Raw genomic sequence first — 23,306 nt, forward strand, 5'->3', positions numbered from 1 at the left:
CAAAGTGACTAATGATTTTGAGTGTCTCTGTTCTTTGGTGCTTGACTCGAGACACTTGCATTTGTGTAGCTGCAGTTGTATAGCTGGGGTAAATTGTCATAGATCTATTGACTTCAATGGAGCTTTGATCAATGGTGTCAATGGAGCTCTGACCATTTGGCTCAGCTGGGGATTTGCCCCAGTAGAGGTCCTGGTCCTTCAAAGGGGCTGATTTTCAGACAGTGCTGAGCACCAGCCCACTGGTAAGATATTTCAAGTTGGGCGCCCGAAGATGGAGACACCCCAATTCCTAGTCTCTTTGGAAAATGTAGTCCTTCCCACCTCCTTGTGCATGCAAGCCACAGCTATTACTCTCAAAGGACTGCCATCACCTCCCTTCCAGAGACAAAGTTCATCACAGGAGGGGTGAATAATTAAACATCAAGCTGGTATAAACCTCAACAGAAGAAATATCTTTTATCTTTTGGCCATTTACTCCCACTAGAAATAATGGCAGTTCTTTTACATTTAAATGTAATTCTTGGTTGGTTGGTTTGTCTTGGCACCTGCATAGCAGAAATCTTTACAATTCATTACAGAAACGTCCCTCCCCCAGCTCTGATCCTCCCTCGGATTTATTTTTGCAGCACCTGAGTCCTAACAAGCAACACCCTCAAGGTCGAGAGAGAGTAAGATGTGACCCATTTATGATGGATTATAGAAATAACAAACATGCCTGGCAGTTTTATACAGCTGCTAGAACGGGTTTAGTTTCCAACAAATGAAGAATTTCCTCTTCCCGCCCCCCCCCTTTTTCCGTATATTAATTACATTTTACAAATTTTCTTTTCTTTTCTTTCCCCTTTCCTTGTTTCCTTTTTCTTTTCATTTTTTTTTTTATACAGTGAAAGGATCAGTTACTGATGTGTCCACAGAAGAGTCTGGGTTAGCAGAGTTTGGCTGTCATCTGGTCCGACTGTTTGAGGATCTCGGTGTTGTACAGGTCTAGTGCATGGTTCACGCGGATGATCTCGCTGTTGGTCAATTTCAGGCGGTGCTTGAGCATACAGGAGAACAGATCCAGCTGGGGCTTACCCGGCGCCACGGGGGGGGCCAGTCTGTTGATTCGGTCCCGAATGTCCAGCAGCAGGAGCATGACGGAGGACGAGGAGTAGAACTGCCCACCTTGGGTGTACGACTGGTTGACCTGCTGCACAGCACTGCGCAGCAGGTCGGCGTTGAAACGCAGGCTGTAGCCGTAGACCTGCACGTCCGAGATCTTGATGTAGAACTGACGCTTGCTGGGGTCAGAGAGGTCCACGGGCCCTTGGCCCGTCTCGTTGCGTAGCAGGGAGGGCAGCCGAGTCCGGCTGCGTAGGTAGATGTGGACAGTCTCAAAAAAGGTTTTCCATCGGTTGCCCAGCAGCAAGGTCCAGTTGTAGCACTGGCTGTTCTGGAGGCGGCTTTTCTCCCAGCGCGGGTAGCCGAATTCCCCAAAGGGCATGTTCCAGCCCTCCGAGTGGCTCCCGCTGAAGGGGTTGACGTAGACAAAGAACAAAGGGTCCAGGCTGCTGTTGCGCATCTGGCATAGGCGCAGGGAGATGCCGAGCACCATGTGGATCAAGTCCATCCGGTTCTTGCTGCTCTTCAGGGTGAGGGACATACGCTTGCGCCACCTGGGGTCGAAGAAGGTGTCCAGGCGGATCTCGTTGCTGATGAAGGTGGCGTGCACGTAGAGGCGGGAGTCCATTTTCTGCAGCAGATACTTCAGCTCCAGATCCTGGAAATCCAAGTCTGTCTCAAAGCTGACGAACTGCTCACTGCGCTCCGAGTCCACGTTCTGCGGCTCGCAGCGGCCCCGATACAGCTTGTAGCCCTTGTTGCACGAGCCGCAGAGGGAGATGTTGGCCAGACTACACATGGCGCAGCTGTTGTTGCCCCCAATGATGCACGGGATGGGGCGTTGGCACAGGGTGGTGCTGCCGTGGCACACGCAGCTCCGTTGGCTCTCCAGGAAGGTCCCCCAGAACCCATTCTCGTTGCAGTAGAGCAGGGACTGAACCCGAGTAAGCCACTGCTGTATTGTCCTGCAAACAGGAAAACGAGAACTTTAGCCTCAAGGCTACAGATGGGCTCTTACAATTGAAGCTGCGCCCCTATTAAGGGTGGGGTGGGTCTGTGAGGCAGGGTTTCAGAAGCTGCATGTTCTGGCGTCTGGCATTTGATACATCCTGGTCCAATCTCCTTCCAGGTGGAGAATTAGCCTCCTCCTCCACTGGAGGATAAATGCCCTTTAAGAAATAGCTCTGGGGCAGATTCCCTATCCTGCATCACTCCCTTTGCGCTGCACAGACCATGCAAAAGAAAGACCAGCTGGCCTCAATTTCTTGCTGGGGGTTCACCAGTGTCCATGAGTCATCTGTGGGAGTGGAACTGAGAAGCCCAACAAGGGGTTGCAGGGAAAGGCCCCTTTCACTATCCCCAGCTGGCAGCTGGTTCCTTGGGGATCATTACCAACTGCTGCAGGTTATAACAGCTTCTCTAGGCTGAGACTGGGCAGTGACTCAGGGCATCCTCCTAACCAGCCCCTTGCTATCCCTCCCTTTTCAAAAAAAAAAAAAAAAAAAAGAGCTCACAATGTAATGAGGCAAACCCCTCTGGACCCTTGATCAGCTGATGGTGCACAGGTGAGTGATGCCAGAAAAGAAGCCAGAGGCTTGGGTGTGTGGTCATAGTCCTGCTAGTCCTGTAATGTTGTCTTTCTGACTGACCACCGCTTCGTACCTCCTTTCTAACCAGCCCTCCCCAGAACTCCTTGCGCAGCTGCCCCTCCCCCCTCACTAATGAATACTTCATTGTCTCCTCTGGGCAAAAAACGTTCTTGATTGGGCTGTAGTCAGAGGACTGGCTAATGACAAATTAGGATTCAGTCCCTGCAGAACAGGAGGAGTGATTATGGACAGAAGCTCTCAGAGCTGGATTAGTGAAATTCATGGCACCTGCATAGCCTGACAGCCGAAGAATCATTAAGCTGTGAGCTGTATCAAAGAAGGCATTAAATGATACAGCAGCAAAGAACAGCAAAAGGACTCAAGGAAGAGAAGAGAAGAGAAGAGAAGGGAGGGGTGAGGGAGAGAGGGGTGGAGGAGACAGAGAAATGGAAGGGAAGATATAAATAAGGAAGAGGGGAGAGATGTGGAAAAGAATTAGAAGCAGAGAGGGAAGGAGGGAGAGGTTAAGGAGGAGTGTGAAATAGAACAGAGGAGAGAAAAGGCAAATGGAAAGAGAGAAATTGACAAAAGGAGAAACAGAAGGGGGGTAGAAAAGAGAACCATGCAAGGGGGGTGGGGATATAAAGCAGAAAGAAACTGAGTGAAAGGCTCAAACTGAGAGGGACAGGGAAGCGAAATGATTTAATAGGAAAATGCTGAAGGCTGAGAAGTGTGAAGGGACCATTAGCACATTCCTCACTTGGCATGAAGCTGCCAGGGTCTCTCCCCCCCATAACAGCTAACCAGAACTGTCCTGAGAGTGGGAAAAGGCAGAGAGAGGCTAGGGAACTTGGAAACAAGACATTGACATCTAAAACGTCACTTTCTTGTCCTGACTGGAAAGTAGGACACTATGCTCGAGTCAGGGAAGGAGTCAGCATCCATGTCCCCCTTGTCCTGAAGTGCTCTAACCACTTGACCCCCTGACTACAATATAGGTGGATCACCTTCCCCTCAAGGAAGCACAATTCATTGCTTCTGCTGTACATGGCAATCTAAATATAAAACTGCAGCATTAGAGCATGTGCATGGGAAATAAAACAACCCGCCCATCTGCCAAATTGTTTTTTTGTCTGCCTGGGTGAAAGGCTCATTGATGAAGCACGAGGTTCCTGTGACGGAACTCCCCGCTCAATGGCAACAATGGGAAATCACAGGTTGCCAGGCTCACAGCAGCTATGGTGTCTTAAAGAGACATTCCAAGCTCCCACCTACACTGCAATTTCCACCATGACAGTTATAACAGAGGAGCCCACGGGCAGCAAGACGAACTCAGGATTGAGGCACCAGGCTGGGGCTTGAAAGACAGGCGTTCAAGTCTTGGCTCTGTCATATCATCTCTTTGCATCTCCGTTCCCTGTCTGTACCGTGGGGGCATTCCTTCCCTAGGCTTGCTGGGAGAACACATTTATTGCTCTTTGCAAGGGACCGGGGCCATATACATGGAAAGCGGATGCGGTTTGTGTCCTGAATTGTGTCCCTGCTCTGTGCTAAAAGGTGGGGCAAGGCCCCAGGGAGTGACCCTTTTGGGAACAGGCAAAGGAAAGCGAATCCGATCCAGGTTTTACACTGACCCCAGTGCACAGCTGGCTTCACCAGCTCTGTGCTGCCCTCTGAGGACTCCTGGTGTAGGGAGCATTCCAGGCTAGGGGTACGGCGAGAGTGTTCTTCTGCCCAGCAATTCTGTGTGCGTGCAGTGCCGTAAGCTGTCTCCCCTCTGCCCTTGCACCGGCCTCGGTGCCAGAAGAGGGATAAAGCTGATCTGTCTCGAGTAACGCTCGTAGGCATATATCTTGCTATGGAGACGCATTGGTGTGGTAGGAGCTGGGGACACATCCTGCAATAAAGCGGCACTGGCAGTGATGGCCACTCAGCCCCACAGAGCAGGAAGAAATTTGCCCACTGGAGAAGAAGCTGAAACCAGCCTCTTGGCAGGTTGGTAAAGAGTAACTGGCGGAGTGAATTTGATCTGACAATGAAGAGAGAGGAAGGGGCTTCTGCTGAAGCTAAGTATCAATGACTCCCCAGCCCCAGTGATACCCATCATGCAGCACGAGCCACTAACACATGGGTAAGGAAGAGGAATTGAGAGGCCAAAGGGCTGCACGGACATAGGAAGCACGCCAGGGCTATGGGTGAGAATATAGTTTATGTAGTGGGTGTATGTGTAGAGGTGGGGTTCATTGCAAGTTGATTGGGCAGTTACGGTGTTTGTAGAGCTATGCTACTCATGCTATGTGCCAACCTACATGTCAGACTATGTCTCTGGGTTTTGTAAATATATAAACACATACACTGTACATAGACTTAAATAACCACCATGCACACTCTTATCTTCAAATAATAGAGAGAAATACACTACACATGATTTAACAGCTACATATGCCTATACCTACCTTAACATCAGGGGCCCGTTTTAGCTCTGGTGTAAGCACAGCTCTATTGATTTCCTTATGCCAGGCCTGAATTTGGCCTTCCATGTGCATCATGCACTCAAAGATTCCCTGTGCACATAAACATATGGCCTGATTCTCTTCTCCTTTACACTGGCTTTACATGGAGGTAACTCCACTGACTTAATTAGCATTGCAGTGATGTAAAGTTGGTGGAACAGAATGTGGGATCAGGCCCTTTGTGTCTAATTCTGAGCTCACTTACATTGGTGTAAATCAGGAGTAACTCCACTGAAGTCGGTGGAATTAGATTGCTGTCAAACCACTCTAGTGAGTGCAAGAGACTAAGAGGGGCAGGAGGTTGGTTATGTGTGACCAAGCACATTTCAGAAGATGCTCTACACGGATATTCGTCTGGGCTGCAAATGGCTCACTGCAATAAAAAGCCCAATTTATAGCTGCCACACACACACACAAAAGATAAACAGAAATAAGCCAGAATAGTAAGAGTTGACCTGATAGAAATTAGAGAAATATGACCGTGATCTGATTCTGTAATTGCCATTGTGTGGGAAACAGGCCTATGTCCTAGTCCAGCCTCGATGCTGTTTGGATTGTACAAATGCAGACTGCCCTTCTTCCCACCCACTTTCTCTCTGAGCATCCCATCCAAGAGGAAGCTGTGAAGAACAGGAAAGGCATCTCAGCCAAGATCTGGAAACTAGCAATTTTCCTCTTCCCCAAATCAGCATTATGAAGCGGTAATGGGAAGGGAGCAGATGATGGTACAGTGTTTTCTGTGTCTCAGCAGTACGGAGATGCAAGCAGGACAGGGGAAAAATACCATCTGCTGATAGCTGCAGATATATAGATAGATAAATAAATAAAATAAGAAGCAAAACCCAGAGTGTGCCTAGGGACAAGCTATAGACATGAAAGAAAGAGGTGCAATGAGAGAGAGAGATTGGATAGACAGATGTAGAAACAATCAAGAAAGACAGACACCATCTGAAAGCAAATGTCAGAGGAAACCAATATGTTTTGGATGGGTGTCTCTTGCTCCCTCCCCCCCAGAAGGTTAGAAGTGGGGGTTAAATTTCCATGTTTTTTTGTTGTCAGATTCAAACAATCGCTCTGCAATGCTGTGAACACTAAACACATTTTGCTGGCACATTAGAACCAGAAAATGAGAGGGACAATAAACTGACTCGTCTAGTGCTTGCTCTTCAAGCCCTGTCAAATGCAAAATACAAACTACACACAACATGCATGGTGCATGCATTAGCTCTTTACATTTCTGTCAGTTCTGTCTATTTGTGTCACCTGGCTGCAGTTGAGACCAGTGAACGACCCATCACCAGAGATGAAAGGGAGCTGCAGGCAGAGTGGTCTCTTTGAGGGGCCTTTGCTTTGGAATAATTCGCTCCCCTCCCTCTGGTTTAAAAGAGTTCAGATTTGTTGACCCTCTGGAAACACTTTCTTTGGGCAAGGCTGAAGGACAGGTCTGGGGGAAATGTGGGATGGTAGCTATGTGCGCTAGTTACAATGTGAAATTAAACATTTGATTACACATTTGTGTCAACATTTCATTGACAAATAAAGGGGACAGAGGATTTGAATATTTTTGTGAATCAGCCCCTTCTTTCTCATCAAGTAATAGTTGCCATGATGGCTTGATGCCATAGTGAAGTGAAAGTATGTGCGACTATTTTCATTCTTAAAGACTGTGAAATGTATTCTTCGCTAATGACAATAAGGCCAGCATCCGGGATGGATGGTCCTCTGTGTGTACTATGTATTAACTCTAAAGTTTTAAAATAAACTTACGTGTGCCCATTCAGTTTTCAATTTTAAATACATTACTACATGGTTTAATATAGGCTACAAGAATTAAGGAGTCATTTCTTTTTTAAAACCTATGAACCTGACATGGACAATGTACTTTTAAGAAACAGCAGGTTAATGCAAATCTTTACACATTTGCTCTTTCTTTCTTTCTTTCTTTCTTTCTTTCTTTCTTTCTTTCTTTCTTTCTTTCTTTCTTTCTTTTTCTCCACTATTGACAAAGGTCAGAGTGGTATCATTCCAATTACAAAAATCTCTACCCTCTCTTTTTCTTGGAAACACTTCCTCTTCTGGAAGGAGGGCAGTGAATGGCAATTCTATTTCTCTCTCCTTTAGGTTGCTATTGAATATACAATGTACTTTTCTATAATGCTTTTGTGCACGAGAGAGAGAAAGAGAGAGAGACATGCTGTTAGTATAACCCTTCCATCCTTTCAAAGCCAGTGGCATGAATGATAAGCATCTGTCTCTATGAACTGTGTACAATTAGAAAATTAGAATGTTTCCTAGCCCCAATAAAAAGAGCACTGAAATACATACCTCTCTCTCCATATCTGTCTACCGAGCCAGTCCCCCCAACTTAGTACAAATGCGGAATGACACATAAGAGTGGAAATGATAATATGCCTGGTGGTGTTGACTTAAACAAATCAAACACATCAGTCAGTTAAAAATTCAGCTGCCAGCATCCATTTCATCCTCCCTCACCCAGCTTTTATAGTGCTTGTTGGAGGCTCCCTTTCTGCCTGGCTGGCTTTTTAAAATAGAAGCGAAATGCTAACGACATATTTATATAAAAGCTTTGTATCAGCACAGTTGGCGGCATATTTGCTAGGTATTGTTTTCTGCTTGTGGCGGTGGTGATGATGCATGATTCAAAGATAATATATGAATGTCTATGTTACTTCTGCGTAAGCCAGGTTTGTTTGTAACGACTTAGCCAACCATCTAGATGGGTCAGTTTGAAAATGTTCTCCAGAAGAAAATAAAAATCCTTTAACCTTGAACTGTCCCTGGTGTCCTCATTGGGATATCGTCCACCTGCACAAAAATCCTCTGTGATTAAAGATGCCTTAGGGACCTGGAAGCATTACATTGACTGTATATGGCTAAGTGAAAACTCAAAATGCTCGTTGCCCTATGGATAAAATAGTTACAAGAGCCTCTAGTTAGCCAATTAATTATCTCTCGAAATAGAACAGACAGCTGATTAAGCTGGTGAAAAAAAGCAGTTCATCTACAAATGCTAACTTGGCCCATCCTCTCCCAGAGAGACTTGGAAGACGCCAGGCCTCATTATTTCCAGGGTTACAAGCATCGCTCCTCAGTTCCAGACAAGAGCTAGGACAGGGTGAGAAATGTTCATTGAAACCATGGAGACAGAACTCCAAAGATGGTGGGAGACAGCTCTAAATCCCGCCGCCTGGAAAGGCTGGGAGGAGTCAGCCATTACTATAGAGTAGCGACAGCTGCTATAGCTGTGACTGGACACCCATTTCCTCAATAACTCTGAGCATGCCTCTCTCCTTCTTTCACGCTCTCATTTGTAGCTCTGTCACCAGGGTCTGAGTCACGCCAGGTCCACAGTTTTGCTCTGCATTGCTCTGAGCTTTGTAAAAGAAAGAGGCACCAAGTATTCAAAAAATAAAACAAAACAACCCCCCCCACTGTGCTCCTCACTGAGGCCATCAGCAGGGGCACCTGCCTTGGACACAGGAGGTGGGGGTAAAAATACCTTTCTCTAGGCAGCTGGTGGTTAGGGTTGTGCCGGCACCGGACACTGAGGCCAAAGAGTTTGCGGGCAGTGCGTTGGATCTTCTGCCGTTGGGCTTCCATGGAGCTCTGCAGGAGTTTGTATCGGTTCTGAAGATCCCAGTCATTGCCCCAGTGCTGGTGGATGCTCCCGATGGTCAGGAAGTGGTTGTTAGGTAGCCTTTTCATGAAGGATTTAAACTCATCTAGGAACACACAACCAAAGTGACAGGCTTTGAGTGACTCATGCTATACTGGGGGCATAAGACCTAATACTAGCTACTGAAGCAATGACAGCCAAGGTGCAGTAGGGCCTTAATGACCAGCTGAAGCAAGCTGATGAGCATTAATCCTCAGGTTTGTCATTATCCTCCAGGAAGCCCCCTAATTCTGTGGTTGTCATTGCTATTATAAGGGGGGATTTGTAGCCAATGCATGTTATGGGTGAGATATTTTCCATTTATACTTGCAGCAGCAGGACATAGATGGAGAATTAATACTCCAGGGCATGGGATCTTAACCTGGGCGAGTCACCAAAGGCATTGTGGGATTGTACCCACCCTGCCACTGCTAAATGGGAAGGGCTCCCGGCAAGGCCCTAGTTATATGGGATGGGGGATTCCACTAGATAAAATGTGGAGATTAGAGCTGTTTAAAAAATGTTCAAGTGAAAAATGTTTCCATTTAAAAATGGCCTTTCTTTCAAATCCAGAAATTTTCATGAACGAATTTGGTTTGTTTGAAATTTTCCATTTTTTGCCCCACCACACCCGAAAATGAAAAATGTTGTCACTTTTTTCTGTCTTTCAGTTTATTGTTTTCATGTATTCCCCCTTTCCTTTCTCTCTTTTGGTGGCAAAATCAAAAAAGGGGAGGGAGAAGAGAGAGGGAGGGAAAAAAGCAAAGAGCAAAAAATCCGAGAAGCAAACATTTTCTAAACCAAAACTTTTCTATAGAGATTTTCTTGAAATTTTTCAAATAAATGAAAAATTGTTCCTTTTTGATCATCGAATCATAGAATATCAGGATTGGAAGGGACCTCAGGAGGTCATCTAGTCCAACCCCCTGCTCAAAGCAGGACCAATCACCTACTAAATCATCCAAACCTGACCTTAACTATAATCAATATTTTTTCCCCACTGTACGTTTCCTATTGTTCAACCTCTAACTCAAATCTAGCAGCCTAATAGAGAAAGTCTATGTATTAGCCGAGTAGGTAGTTAGGGAGGTAGATAGATATTCATCACCATACAATCTGAGCACCTAATAAAAATAATCACTACCACCACACTATAAAGCCCATAGGACATATGGTTTCCTACATCCTTCCCCAAAGGCAGCTGGGAGATTTTCTTTTTTAGTCATCTGCATTCCACTCAATTTATAATGTGGCATTCAGTCCCTTTCTCCTCCTCCCCCTAAAATGACTCCCTCCCATTCCCCTGTCCTCTGAAACTATCATCATGTATAATTGCTTCTGTGGACCACACTGATTATACCTAGTACCTTTTAGCAATAAAAGCTCTGCTTTTGCTTCCCGCCCCTTACAAATCAATTTCCTCCAAAGACGGCTTGTGTGAAAGGCCGAGCTCTTTTCTCTCTGATGATGGATGTGCCATGATTTTGTAGAGACGAGGGGTTGAAATTTGAGTTCTTTGTGTGTATGCTGATACCAGCAGCACAAGACTCGAGAAAAACAAAGCCAGCAAAATAAAAGCTGCAGGGTGTTGGTGCCAAAAGCTAAGGTTGACTTTAAGAAGACCAGTTTCTTAGTTAATATTTATGTGTATTAAAATGGCACCTAGAAACTCCAGCTGGGGTTGGTACCCCTTTGTGCCAGGCACTGCACACACATAATAGAAAACCCCTGCTCCAAACAGTTTGCATTCTAAGTTGTAGAGCTGGTTGGAATTTTATTCCTCCCTCCCCCACAGAAAATCTCCCACAATGTACCACAGTCTTCCCTTTTGAGCCACCCAGTGTATCATGGGAGTTCCACAGCTCTGGTTTATCATGGGAGATGTTGTCTGGCTGGGGAGCCCAGCCTAGAGAGGAGAATGGAGGAATAAGGTACCTGAACTACAACTCCCATGAGGCACTATGGTAACATTTCCAAATAATTTTTGTTTAGATTTCAGCCAACATTTTTGTGGTTTTCAGGTGTTCAGTCTTTCAATGAAAAGTTGAAATTTTCCAAGGAAAGCAGACACTGTTACATGCCCCCTCTCCCCACATTTACTCAAAACCCAATTTTTCATCCAAAACAGTTTTGAAGGAAAATTGTCCAGCTCTACTAATTAGACAAGATAGAAATAGGCTGTGTTATTATGCCCATTTTGCAGATGGGAAACTAAGGCATACAGCAATTATGGGGGATACTCTCAGCTGGTGTAAATCAGTATAGTTTCATTGGCTTTAAAGAAACCACACCAGTTTTCACCGACTGAGGATCTGCTCTCACATGACTTTGTGAGATCACACAGGGAATCTGTGGCAGAAGCAGGAACTGAGGGTAGATTTTTTGAGTTGCACTCCACTGCCATAAGCTCATGTGCATCTTAAATTCACAGTTCCCTGTTCCCATTTTGGTTAAGAAGGCCTAAGGGATAATATTGGAGATTTTCATCAAAATGTTTTTTCCATGGATGAAGACCAACTAAATAAGGAAGTTTTATTCACACAGTGAAGCAAAATGCTAATTAAACCTTAGATTTAATGTCACTTTCCACTTCAAGAAATACTTTATATGGAATGTAACAAATTGATGACTGAAATGTACCAATTTGATATACAAAATACAAATAGGTGTCACTTCAGCCATCATTGAAAGGCATCCACCTCGGGGAAGGAACATGGCAGCAGTTTAAGTGCACACTGCTACACAACATACCAATTCAGACCAGTTTTAACACCTCTACACTTTCAAAAAATGTCTGGGGTCTTTAATGACAACAATGGTTAGGATGTGAGATTCTGATTCTCCTCTTATACCAATTTAAATCAGGAACAACTTCATTTAAGTCACTGGGTCAGCTCCTTGGGAAATGTAAATTGGCATAGCTCCATTGACCATGCTGATTTGCACCAGCTGAGGATCTGGCTCAATGGTTCCTCGGTATAAAATCAGTGTGGGAGCAGAACCACTTGGAGCAGCAGTGAGCACACTTTCCAGGCTCTGAACTATAGATGAGCCCTTGGCAGATCATTTGAGGCCCACTATAGGGCACCTAGGTTAGACCATCAAGGGGTCAGGAGCCTACAAAACAATGAGTAACAAAGGACCAGCTGAGAAGCGTGGCTGTGATGCTGTGAAGGCCCTCCCTCCCCCCCTCCCCCAAGCTCAGGGCAGTTTTCATAAAAAGCATTTTATCCAAGGCCTTGCACCATTTCCTCATTGGACAAAGGAACATTTGTCAATTCAGAGCCTGAATAGAGCAGTTACGACTTAAGCACCAAATTGCATGAAACACCATTCATTTCAAACCCGCAGCAGAGCTGGCCAAAAGCCAAATGTGCTCCAAATTTGCTTTGGGTGCATGTCATGTCACACAACCCCAAAAGGAAAGACCCTAGGAGGGCAGTCCCTTCCTGACAACTTGCATTCCCACGCTGGAGGCAGGTGTAATTTGGCTGCACTAACAAGTGCATGCAGTGTGGGGAGGAGGGGACCAGTGAGCGCTTCATGGATTAATTCCCACTTTAAAAGGGGTGTGTCCAGGCAGGGGCAGGAGCAGTAACTCCACCCCTCTAGTGACTGCTGGGTGGAGCATTTATTGTACCTTCCCCACAGGTGTAACAAGGGCCAATGCCCCGGCATCCTACCCAGAGCCCCTGAAAGCATTATGCTTTATGAAAGCCTAATAAGGGGCCCAATTCAGATCTATGTTACACCAGCATCATGCAGACAAAACACCAATAAAACCACCAGACTAAACCACATAAAAATCAGGAACTTCAGGCCACCAGACACCAGCACTCAGATAGAGCTCCCCCTCTCCCCCCTCACCCCCCCGCCGCATCTCCCCACAGCACACCTCTGTCACAGAGGGCCTTAATCTGCCCTGTGATATATGCACATGAGCTGCCAGTACACCGATAAGGAGTGTGTAATTCCAGGAGAGCTAAAGATATGTTCTGCACCATTTACATTGTGGCTAATCTATAATGAAGTTAAATATCACTCCTGTTTAACGATGAAATAGACCATTTGGAATGCTAGCAGGGCCAATAGAAAATTTTCCATCAAAACTGGGTTTGGATAGAACATTGGGTTTTCTACGAAACAACGTTCTTCATGAAAAGTGTCTGCTTTACAAGAAAATATTCCAATTTTTGTCCAAAAAAATGAACATTTGAAAAACAAAATCTTCTAGATATGAGACCAAAAATATTTCGTTTTTTCCAGTGTGGGTGGGGAGTGTTTAATGAAAGGTCAAAATGTTTTCTGGAAGAGAAACCCATTTTCCAAACAGCTCTTGCTCTTCTCATTCTTAAAAGAACAACAACAAAACCACAGAAGCTGGAAAACAGCCCTTTTCCCTGGTTACCTGAATTCTCCAGATCTTTATAAGCTTCCGTCCAGGACTTGCCCATGTTTGCCAGCGTGTACTCCATGATCTGAATGTCGGTGATGGGACAGTTGCATTGTGGGAATTCTTCAGCACACTGGCAGCCACACTGGCTGTTCCGACACACATACTCTCCCTCTCCATTGCACATGATGTAACTCAACGCAGACTGGACAAATTTCTCCTGTAAATACTGAGGGAAGATGATCTGGAGACCTGGCGCAGAGACAAGAGCAGGGAATGTGAAAATAAATGCTTTGGGTTGCCGTTTCTTTTTTTAAACCTGTTTCATTAACAGCTTGGGAAGGTGACACAGAGGCATTAAAAGTTGCTATAAGATTTCTTCCCTAGTTATCATGAGCAAGGAATTTGGGGTACAAGATTTATGCCTCAAGCGCCTTGCAACTGGTGAGCTGAGATCTGATTGCATCTGCTGGCCTTAAGGAGGTCATGGCGTGGGGTATCGTCTCAAAAGCCTTGGAAAATACACAACAGTATGTACTGCAAGAAGAGACATAAGGAGGGAGTCCTGTAGGTGAAAATGACATTGTTATACTATTAGGTGCTAGAAAAAGCCTGCTAAAAACCTGTAGCCTCACAGAGCTGCCTGGGAGGGGCTGCCTCTGTACCCCAACTCCAGAGTCCCCTCTATCCCACACTGGGGGGAGGTTGTCTCTATTCAACTCAACCCCAGACTCCACTACAGTATGCTCCACCCTGGGACACAGTGCTGGCCTTTAGGATGGATTTTTTCAGCCTCATCCACCAAGCACTAGTTCACCCATAATGAGCGTTATGCCATTCCGACCTATTTTGTTGGAAACTAAATATCTCTCATGGTGCGGAAATGTCGGACCTAGGCAAGAAAGACGGAATGAAGGAAAGGCTAGAGAGAGGTAGACAGAAAGAATTACCATAGACAAGAAAGAAAAAATACGGGGCGGGATTTGTACTGGTGGTTAGGGATTTTGGAGCCCACGTCCCACTGAGTATGTGCCACATTCTTACTAATGGAGACTGGCATAGTTCCACTGACCTCAATGTAGCTTTGACAGTTTACAAATCCTGAGAATCTAGCCCTACATACGTACCCATTTCCACGCACACACACACACACAATCGCGTGCGCACACACTCTAGATATTTTTCTGTGCTCTCCTGTTAAAGCCCAAGTCTGTGGACTCCCTGCAGACGGCCTGGGGCCCGATAGGATTCACAGCTGTTTCCTTGTACCTGATAAGTTCTGCTTGTCAGACTGTGTCAGTTTCTGCAATGCATGAGGCAGGGGAGAACAATAACTATGAGTGAAGGAGCCTGGCCTGATCGCCTTTCCTCATAAAAGGCCCAGGGATTTCAGACTGGCAGATAAAGGAGTTTATGGCTTGAACAGCAGTGCTGAACTCCAGTGTAATGAAGGCACACGGGTCAATTACCGATCTGTTTGTGTTTCTATTGCTCTGAATTACAGTATCCATCGCTGACAGCTCATTGGAGTGGAATGAAAATAAGACAATAATTCACAGGATGAAACTGTGGAGAAAGGGCAGGAGGGCTGTGATCCCATTCAGGAGTTCAGCCCCTGTCTTTGGGATGAGTCATTTGCACTCTCGGTGATAGAAAGGTGGTTGGGAGCTCCTGGGAACCCACATCAGTGCTCGTTTTAATGGACGCTCTTCCCTTCTCTGGTGCAGGACGGAATAGCTCAGGTACTGGGGAATAACCAAGGCACAGGGGACATCCCAGACATCCTTTTCTTACCCCCTTGTGCACAAGACATGGTTTATGCAGAACGCCATGTCCACTGGCAGTGAGCTGTCCAATTGTCTGACCTAATTCTCAATCAAGCGCAGAGCAGTGGCAGCTGCCGGGCAGAATAAATATAGTGCTGTCTTCAGCCAGAGGTAATATTTGGGACACATGCATGAGGAAAGGGTTTGGGGCCTGGTTTTCAGAGGTACTGAGCATTTGTAGCCACCATCGATTACCCTGGAAATTATGGGTTCTCCACACCTCTGAAAACCACGTCCTTCGTGACTACTTCTCTGCAAGAATCAGGGTTGGTGTGGGTGTCAGGGGGAGCTCCATCAGACAATGGGGCAAATACAAAAAGAGGGTGAGCCCCTGCATGTCCTATTGATCTCTCCTGGGATGGGTCTCAAGAAGAACCTCAGGACTCCTCCTTTTGACTCCAAAAGGGATTGCAGGTGCTCAGCACCTTGCTGGATTTTGCCCTGCACTATCATCTTATCCATCTATAGAAGGAAATTTCCTTTTCAAACCTCAGTACTGGAGGTAGGCGAAGATCTCCAGTTGCCAGGCTCCAAGACTTTACTCCACTTGCCTTGGCAATGGAAAGTGAGCACGGAGCCGCTAAGGACTTTAAGACTTTCAAAGCATCTGGAGAAAGATCTTTGAGACCCTGAGGGCTCCTAGATTCACTGAGGGCCTGGGGCAATAGCTAGCCATGAGCTGGACTTATCACCTTCCATGGACCCTAAAGGAATGATCTAGGTTCCATGGATTTGACTCAGTGCTTTGTCTACACTCTACCGGAATGGCCTGTCCTGGCATCTGAGATCCCATGCAAAGCCTAAAATGTTGTTATGCTTTTCAGTTCACCAAACTTTCTTTTTTAACCTTAGTTGGACAGCAGCACCAACATGCTTCCCCATCCCAGCTAATGGGGATTGCTTTCCCATGCATAACAACCCAGCTAACCTGTGGGGAACCACCCTGTACATACGCACACATAGCTAGACACATGGTGCGCACTTCTGATTGACACTCATCTCCCCCTCACTTACAGACCACAAATGTACACTCATACACATCCCCATGCATGTACACAACGTATACTGCATGGCCAAACATGCAGAAATACTTTTCAAACAAACACCCCCTCATATACAATACATGCACGCGCCTATAGTTACACACACACATAGAAATATGTGCATCCTCACAAATGCTCACTAGCAGGTCCTAATGCTCATTTACACTAAGAATGCTTTACACTGTGTAAACTCATTTACACTCAGTTTAAGACCAGGTGCTGGGGTCCCTACCACACACAGGTGGTGAAAGGGTTAATGTGGGCCTGACAGGCCAATTAACCCACCCGGTTGCTCCTAGAGGGTAGGCCAGACTTAATTAAAGATAAAGCCTAGCTGGGGAGTGGTACAAAGAGAAGCAGTGTGGAGCAGAAGGCAGAGAGTGAAGAATTCTGCAGTCACTTTTGTGGAAGTAGAGAGACCTGAGGAAACAGGGAGGCCCTGCATGGCGAGAAGGAAATCTGACGGGGGGAGGGAAGGTATCTGGAGGACACAGGAACGAAGCAAGCTCCTGTGGCTGACCCTGGCTGAGGACTGAGTGACAAGAAGAGAAGCCATTGCAGGGCCAGAGCAACCATCGGCAGGGGGTGCTAGGTGAGAGGGACCCAAACCCAGCCGTGAGTGTGTGCTGGATGAGGAAAGCCACACACCCAGCCATGAGGGGTTCACCAGCAGTCAATTCACCCTTCTACAGGCCCCTTCATGATGTCAGTGTGGTGTAAAGGGCGCTTAGTGAGTACAGGCCTGATTAAAAGTTGGCCTAAGACTCAATCTATCAAGGCACTTAAGTATGTATTTGCATTTAAACACATGAGCCGTCCTATTGATTTCAATGCAACTACTAATGTGGCTTAAAGATGAGCACACGTTTAAATGGTTGGCTGGCTCATGCACTCAGATGCATGCATTTCCAAAACGCGGACTTGGACACAAGAAATACAGCTCTGCAGCTTAAAAATTCCACGCATCCTGCTGAAGGTGTTTGCCTTTCTACGGGAACTCCCTGCAATGCACAAAGATTATCCTCCAGGCTAGGAAATCCCGGATAGAGGAGGTTGAATGTTAAGGTTGTAGGAATATAATCACACACCCCTACACTCCTGTTCACATGCACACGTAAACACGCAGAGGTGCACTCAGACCAGAGACAGGTATGCACACCTGTGCTTTCTCACCCACCAGGCTTCTGGGAGACTGCACACCTTAGATGGTAACCCATTGGTCAGGATCAATCACAGGCCGAATGTCTGACACACGGAAGTGCAAAGGCCCTCTTTAAAATCTGGAGGGAGCAGAGAGAGGATATGGGAGCTGGTGTGGGAAGGGACCTGAATTCATCTGGAAGGGGTTCCTGGAGAGGTGTTTTGGCCTTGGCCTGGACATATCTAAAAAGCATATTGCAACAATGCAGGCACCTTCACAGAGCCCCGCAATTAGAACCGAGTGACAAAAATGTTGATGGAACAGTTTTCTCTTAAAAAATGCAGTTTTGCTGGGATCCAAATGTGTTGTGGGAAATGTGTGGATGGGGAGAAAATGTAAATGAATTGTTTTGACTTTCTCATTTCATTAAGGTGATGCTGAAATGTTTCATTTCAACTTTCTCATTTCAACTCCTTTTGTCTTGACTTTTCCCCTATATTAAATATTTGAATAGCTATGATACACAAATATAATATAATAGTGTTTTGGGTTACTGTGCTGATGTTATCAAAAGGAAACATGGTTCCCATATTGAAGTGAAAAGATTTGACGCTATCAAAGAAAAGCATTTTGATATTTCCAAAATGAATGGTCTGGGGAACTTTTTGTTTTGCTGGAAATTTAGAAATTCTGGATCCGTTTCGGAATGAAAACCAATTTTGAAATGTCAGAATTTCCCACAGAATGGAAATTCCATTTTCTGGCCAGTTCTGCTTGCAATCTCCAGCATTGCCACACAGAGCCAAACACCTCCAGCAGCCAATTCCTTTCCAATCGGTAACAGAATCAGCCAGTGCTCAACCCCTTACAGCTTGCAAGGAAGCTGGGCAAGAATGCGTAGAGCCCGCCAAAGAGATAAGAATGCGGACACACATGAATGCATACATTCTGACACCCATCCACGCACACACATGCTCTTTCATCAGTGAATGCTTCTACTCATTCCAGGTAGGATCAGGCCTAGACTCAGACACTCTGATGTTTGAGGACATTTAGATCCAGTTCTAAATCTTGCAGCTGACCCTTATATCTTGTAAAGGGCCTAACCAAAGCCTTCCTATGACCTTTGAGGCATGTTGGCTCTGGATCTGAACATTACATCTTGGGCCTATGACTGCCAGGGGCTCGGGCACTTCCTTGAGAATGGGACGCTCTCACGTGGAGGCTTCAGTCAAGGTCTGGCTGCAGCCAGCTGGTTGGGAATCAGAAATCCTCTCTGTCATGAAGACACTGTTCTTTTATTGAACTGGCCTCCGAGCAGAGCGACATGATGGCAGGAACACAGATTTCTGTCAGCGGCTCATGCTTGGCTGCTAATCAGATCAGAGTAGACTAAGTCACGATTCATTACCTGCAGCCCTGTGACTAATTCTTAGTGAGCTCTCACAAAGCAGCTGGAGAGGAGAGAAAAGAACCTAAATAATTATTCAGCAAACCGCCCTCCAGATTGGGTGGATAACATTAAGGTGTAGCTTTAAAGGTCACTTTGCTTTATTAAAAGGAGACCATTCCTCCCTGCCCTTGAGCCTTTCCCTTAGCTCTGGGTTGGCCGGTGTTGGGTTTGCCCTGTGTTGTAGCATGTAAACTGTGTGTGCTGGTTAGCTTGTTATTCTCACCATGAGTCTTCTCTGCGCCAGTTCACACAGCTGAGACGCATCCCAGGAGCGAGCACTTGTCTGTCCTTCCATTGCAACCAGTACCTTCCTCCTTCCCTGTCTGGACTCTCAACCTTTCCTCTTCTCTTTCTGTCAGCCTTCTCCTGTCCTCTCCCTCTCAACCACTACCCTCTTCTCTCTTTCGTTCCCCTTCCCTCTGTTCCTCCCTTTCCGTTTGGACCATCACAGTCTCCCCCAACCATCTCCCCCTTTTCCTCCCCTCCCCCATCTCTCTTTCTAGGGATTATGGGAGTCTGAGTGAGACTGTATTCAGTATTCATAGATACTAAGGCCAGAAGGGATCACTGTGATCGTCTAGTGTGACCTCCTGCATAACACAGGCCAGAGAACTTCCCCCAAATAAGTCCTAGGGCAGATCTGTTCGAATCTGGATTTAAAAATTGTAAGTGATGGAGAATCCACCATGACCTTTGGTAAATTGTTTCAATGATTAATTACGCTCACCATTAAAAATGTACATTTTAGTCCCAGTCTGAATTTGTCTAGCTTCCACTTCCAGCCTTTGGATCATGCTGTACCTTTCTCTGCTAGATTGAATAAATATTTTTCCCATGTAGGTAGTTATAGACTGTAATCAAGTCACCCCTTAACATTCTCTTTGTTAAGCTAAATAGGTTGAGCTCCTTGAGTCTATCATTATAAGGCCCGTTTTCTAATCCTTTAATAATTCTTGTGGCTCTTCAACCCTCTCCAATTTATCAACACCCTTCTTGAATTGTGGCACCAGAACTGGACACAGTATTCCAGCAGTGGTCACACCAATGCCGAATGCAGAGGTAAAATAACCTCTCAACTCCTATGCAAGATTCCCCTGTTTATGCATCCCAGGATTGCATTAGCTCTGTTGGCCACAGCATCAAATTGAGAGCTCATGTTCAGCTGATTATCCACCTCGACTCCCAAATCTTTCTTTTCAGAGTCACTGCTTCACAAGATAGAGTCCCCCATTCTGTAAGCATGGCCTACATTCTTTGTTCCTAGATGTATACATTTACATTTAGCCATATACAAATGCACATTGCTTGCATCGAGTTTACCAAGTGATCCAGATCTCTTTGTGTCAGTGACTTGTCCTCTTCATTATTTACCATTCCCCCAATTTTTGTGTCATCTGAAAGCTTTATGAGTGATGATTTTATGGTCTCTTCCAGGTCATTGGTAAAAAATGTGAAATACCATAGGGCCAAGAACGCAGGTTCTCACTGGAAACAGAGCCACTCAATTATGATTGCCTGTTTACAGTTACATTTTGAGACCTATCAGTTAGCCAGTTTTTGATTCATTTAATGTGCACCATGTTAATTTTATATTTCTCTAATTCTTCAATCGAAAAGTCATGTAGTACCAAGTCAAGCACCTTACAAAAGCCTAAGTATATTACATCAACACTATTACCTTTATCAACCAAACGTGTAATCTCATCAAACAAATATATCAAGTTAATTTGACAGGATCTATTTTCCATTAGCCCGTGTTGATTTGCATTAATTACATTGCCCTCCTTTTAATTCTTTACGAATTGAGTCCCATATCAGCCACTCCGTTATCTTGCCAGAGAGCAATGTCAGGCTGACAGGCCTATAATTACTTGGGTCATCCTGTTTACCCTTTTAAAAAATTGGCACAACATATCTTTCTTCCAGTCTTCTGGAACTTCCCCAGTACTCCAAGATGTATTAAAAATCAACATTATCAGTTCAGAGAGTTCTTCAGCCAGCTCTTCTAAAACTCTTGAATCCAAGTTCTCTGGACCTGGGTATGTCTACACTACCCGCCAGATTGGCGGGCAGCAATCAATCCAGCGGGGATCGATTTATCGTGTCTAGACTAGACACGATAAATCGACCCCTGAGCACTCTCCCATCAACTCCTGTACTCCACCGCTGCGAGAGGTGCAGGCGGAGTCGATGGGGGAGCGACAGCATTCGACTCACCATGGTGAAGACACCACGGTAAGTCGATCTAAGTATGTCGACTTCAGCTACATTATTCACGTAGCTGAAGTTGCATAACTTAGATCTATCCCCCCCACCGTGTAGACCAGGGCCCATTTTAGTAGCTTCTGTTTAACCTCCTCTCGAGCTACTAGTGGAATGGAAAGCATGTTGTCATCCCCGTATGATGAGACTACATCAGCTGGTTTTCCCCAAATACAGAATAGAAATATTTATTGAACACTTCTTATTTTTCTGCATTATTACTGATAATTCTACCATCTACATCTAGTAATGGACCAACTGCATTGTTAGGGTTCATTTTGTTCCTAAAACTTTTTTTAAAATGCTTTTTTACTGGAAGTGTGCAGAGACTGTTCAGGGCAACAAAACACTACAAAGCTCGCATCTTTCCAGGTGCCCCCCACTTCCATTGTTTCTCTCTGCTCTTTGGCTTTCTCTTTTTAGCTTCCACGGTGCTGCACAACCTTGGCTTTCTGAATAGCAGTGACTACCGGGATGGTCAGAAAGGGTGCAGTTTTCTGAGTTTCTCAGCCAGACAAACTCCCACCATCCCCATTCTTTTTTGCCAGAGACTGATTCAGATCCTGATAATCATGGGGACTGACTGAAGGAGTGGGAAGGGGAAACTTTCTTTCTATCTCTTCCCCCTTCCCTCTCACACACTGTGTCCTCCTTCTCTCTTTCCCTTTGATTTTTATTCTCTCTCTCTCTTACTCTTTCTTCATTCACTCTCTCCCCCCTCCCATTGAGTCAGCTCCATGAAAGCAATGGTGAAGTTCCCATTTCCAAATTCTCTTTCATTGACATTCTGTTTCTGTCTTTATTTCCCCTGGTTGCATTGTCCCTTCAAACCCCACTTGGAAGCTCTCCTCCCATCATAGCTAACCCTAATTCTGATCAAGTGAAAAGCAAAAATCAGAATTTCTGACGTACAGGAAATTATGGTATTCCTTTTTCTTTTGGCCCAAATAGGGACAAACATTTGAAATGTTAATTTTTTTATCGAATATAAAGTTCCCAATAACTATGAATTGGAAATGTCAAAATGAGATATTTCTTTCTATTTTCCACTGGGAAAATAAAAAAAAATGTCAACAACAAGATTCTGTGGAAACTTCATTTTCCATAAAAAAAAAAATCAACAAGAACGAAATGCTTTGTTGGAAAATTCTTGGCCAGCTCTAATAGCAATGCAAGACTTCCCTCTTTCCCTTCCCTTGGTTGGTCATACATATCCTAATCCATCATAATTTATTGTACAGCAGAGGTATCTGCTAAAGGTATACAAATCTGAAGATTGGACACATTATCGTGAAATCAGAGTAATTGGTCAAATCTAAGACCTTACTATAAATCTAGAGAAAATCACTTACAAAAATCTAGGATAACCCCTTCCCTGGTATTTTCAAAAGGGCCAGAGGACAATATGCCCCCATTGGTTTTCAGCCAATGTCTTTGAAAATCCCACCCTTAATTATTGGATGACTTTAAGCCTTATTGTTCATTGGGGCCTGATCCCAAGTTCTTTGAAGTCAATGGGAGCCTTTCCATTCTTCCAGTCTTTGGATCAGGTCCTTAGATTGATCTATCTATCTATCTATCTATCTACCTATCTATCTATCTATGGGTTTTGATTAGTGATCATCCCTATAGTATATATACGAAGCCCCACATTATATATTACTATCTATATAAGTTACGGGAAGGTACATTTCAGTGATCACCAATACATTTAAAGCAACATGGCTATTATTTTTAAAGAAAACATTTTTTAAAAAATCCACAATATGACTTAGTAAATTAAGCCCAATTTCTGTGAAACATCCTATGTTTCACTAAAATTAAAATAACGCTTGCCAATTTCTACTGAAAACAAAACCATAATATAGCCTGTTCTTCTGCAAAATTTAAATTTAAATCTATATAAAAACTGGACAAAGTGAACTGTTAAAATTCATATTTCCTATTTTGTTAAACATTGAGTATAATGACAAAAAGTTCATGCACAATACATTTTCTGCTCCATTGAGGTCAATTGAAAGACTCCTGTTGACTTCACTGGAATCAGGACTGGTCATTTAATTAATTAATGTACTTGGCCCATGACCTCTAGCTCCAAAATACAGGTGTCTATCACTTGTCTATCAAAGGATTAGCTATACTAGGTAGTAACTGTGGCTGACTCACACACCTCTGATCAGCCACCAGAGAGGGACAAAGGGACATTTGGCCAGTATGTTACTTAAATATCAGTGGCTATGTTGGTATTTCTTTACATTGATGTATATACAACAGTAAAAAAGCACCGTGGCCATTTATTCTCTGGTGCC

General features: G+C 44.8%; 1 protein-coding gene across 4 annotated transcripts in view; it reads right to left on the bottom strand.

The window, feature by feature from the left end:
• Nucleotides 1-431: 431 nt before the first annotated feature.
• BRINP1 (BMP/retinoic acid inducible neural specific 1) overlaps nucleotides 432-23,306 on the bottom strand; it is a 93,056-nt gene continuing 70,181 nt past the window's right edge. For all 4 annotated transcript variants that reach the window (XM_073314213.1, XM_073314211.1, XM_073314212.1 and 1 more), the window contains 3 exons: nucleotides 13,288-13,524; nucleotides 8,724-8,946; nucleotides 432-2,066 (listed from right to left, as the gene is read on the bottom strand). In XM_073314213.1, coding sequence (XP_073170314.1) covers nucleotides 926-2,066; nucleotides 8,724-8,946; nucleotides 13,288-13,524 — 1,601 coding nt within the window. In that variant the 3' untranslated portion in view covers nucleotides 432-925. The remainder of the gene's footprint in view (nucleotides 2,067-8,723; nucleotides 8,947-13,287; nucleotides 13,525-23,306) is intronic.

Source organism: Lepidochelys kempii, chromosome 16 (assembly GCF_965140265.1).
Source record: "Lepidochelys kempii isolate rLepKem1 chromosome 16, rLepKem1.hap2, whole genome shotgun sequence".
NCBI lineage: Eukaryota > Metazoa > Chordata > Testudines > Cheloniidae > Lepidochelys > Lepidochelys kempii.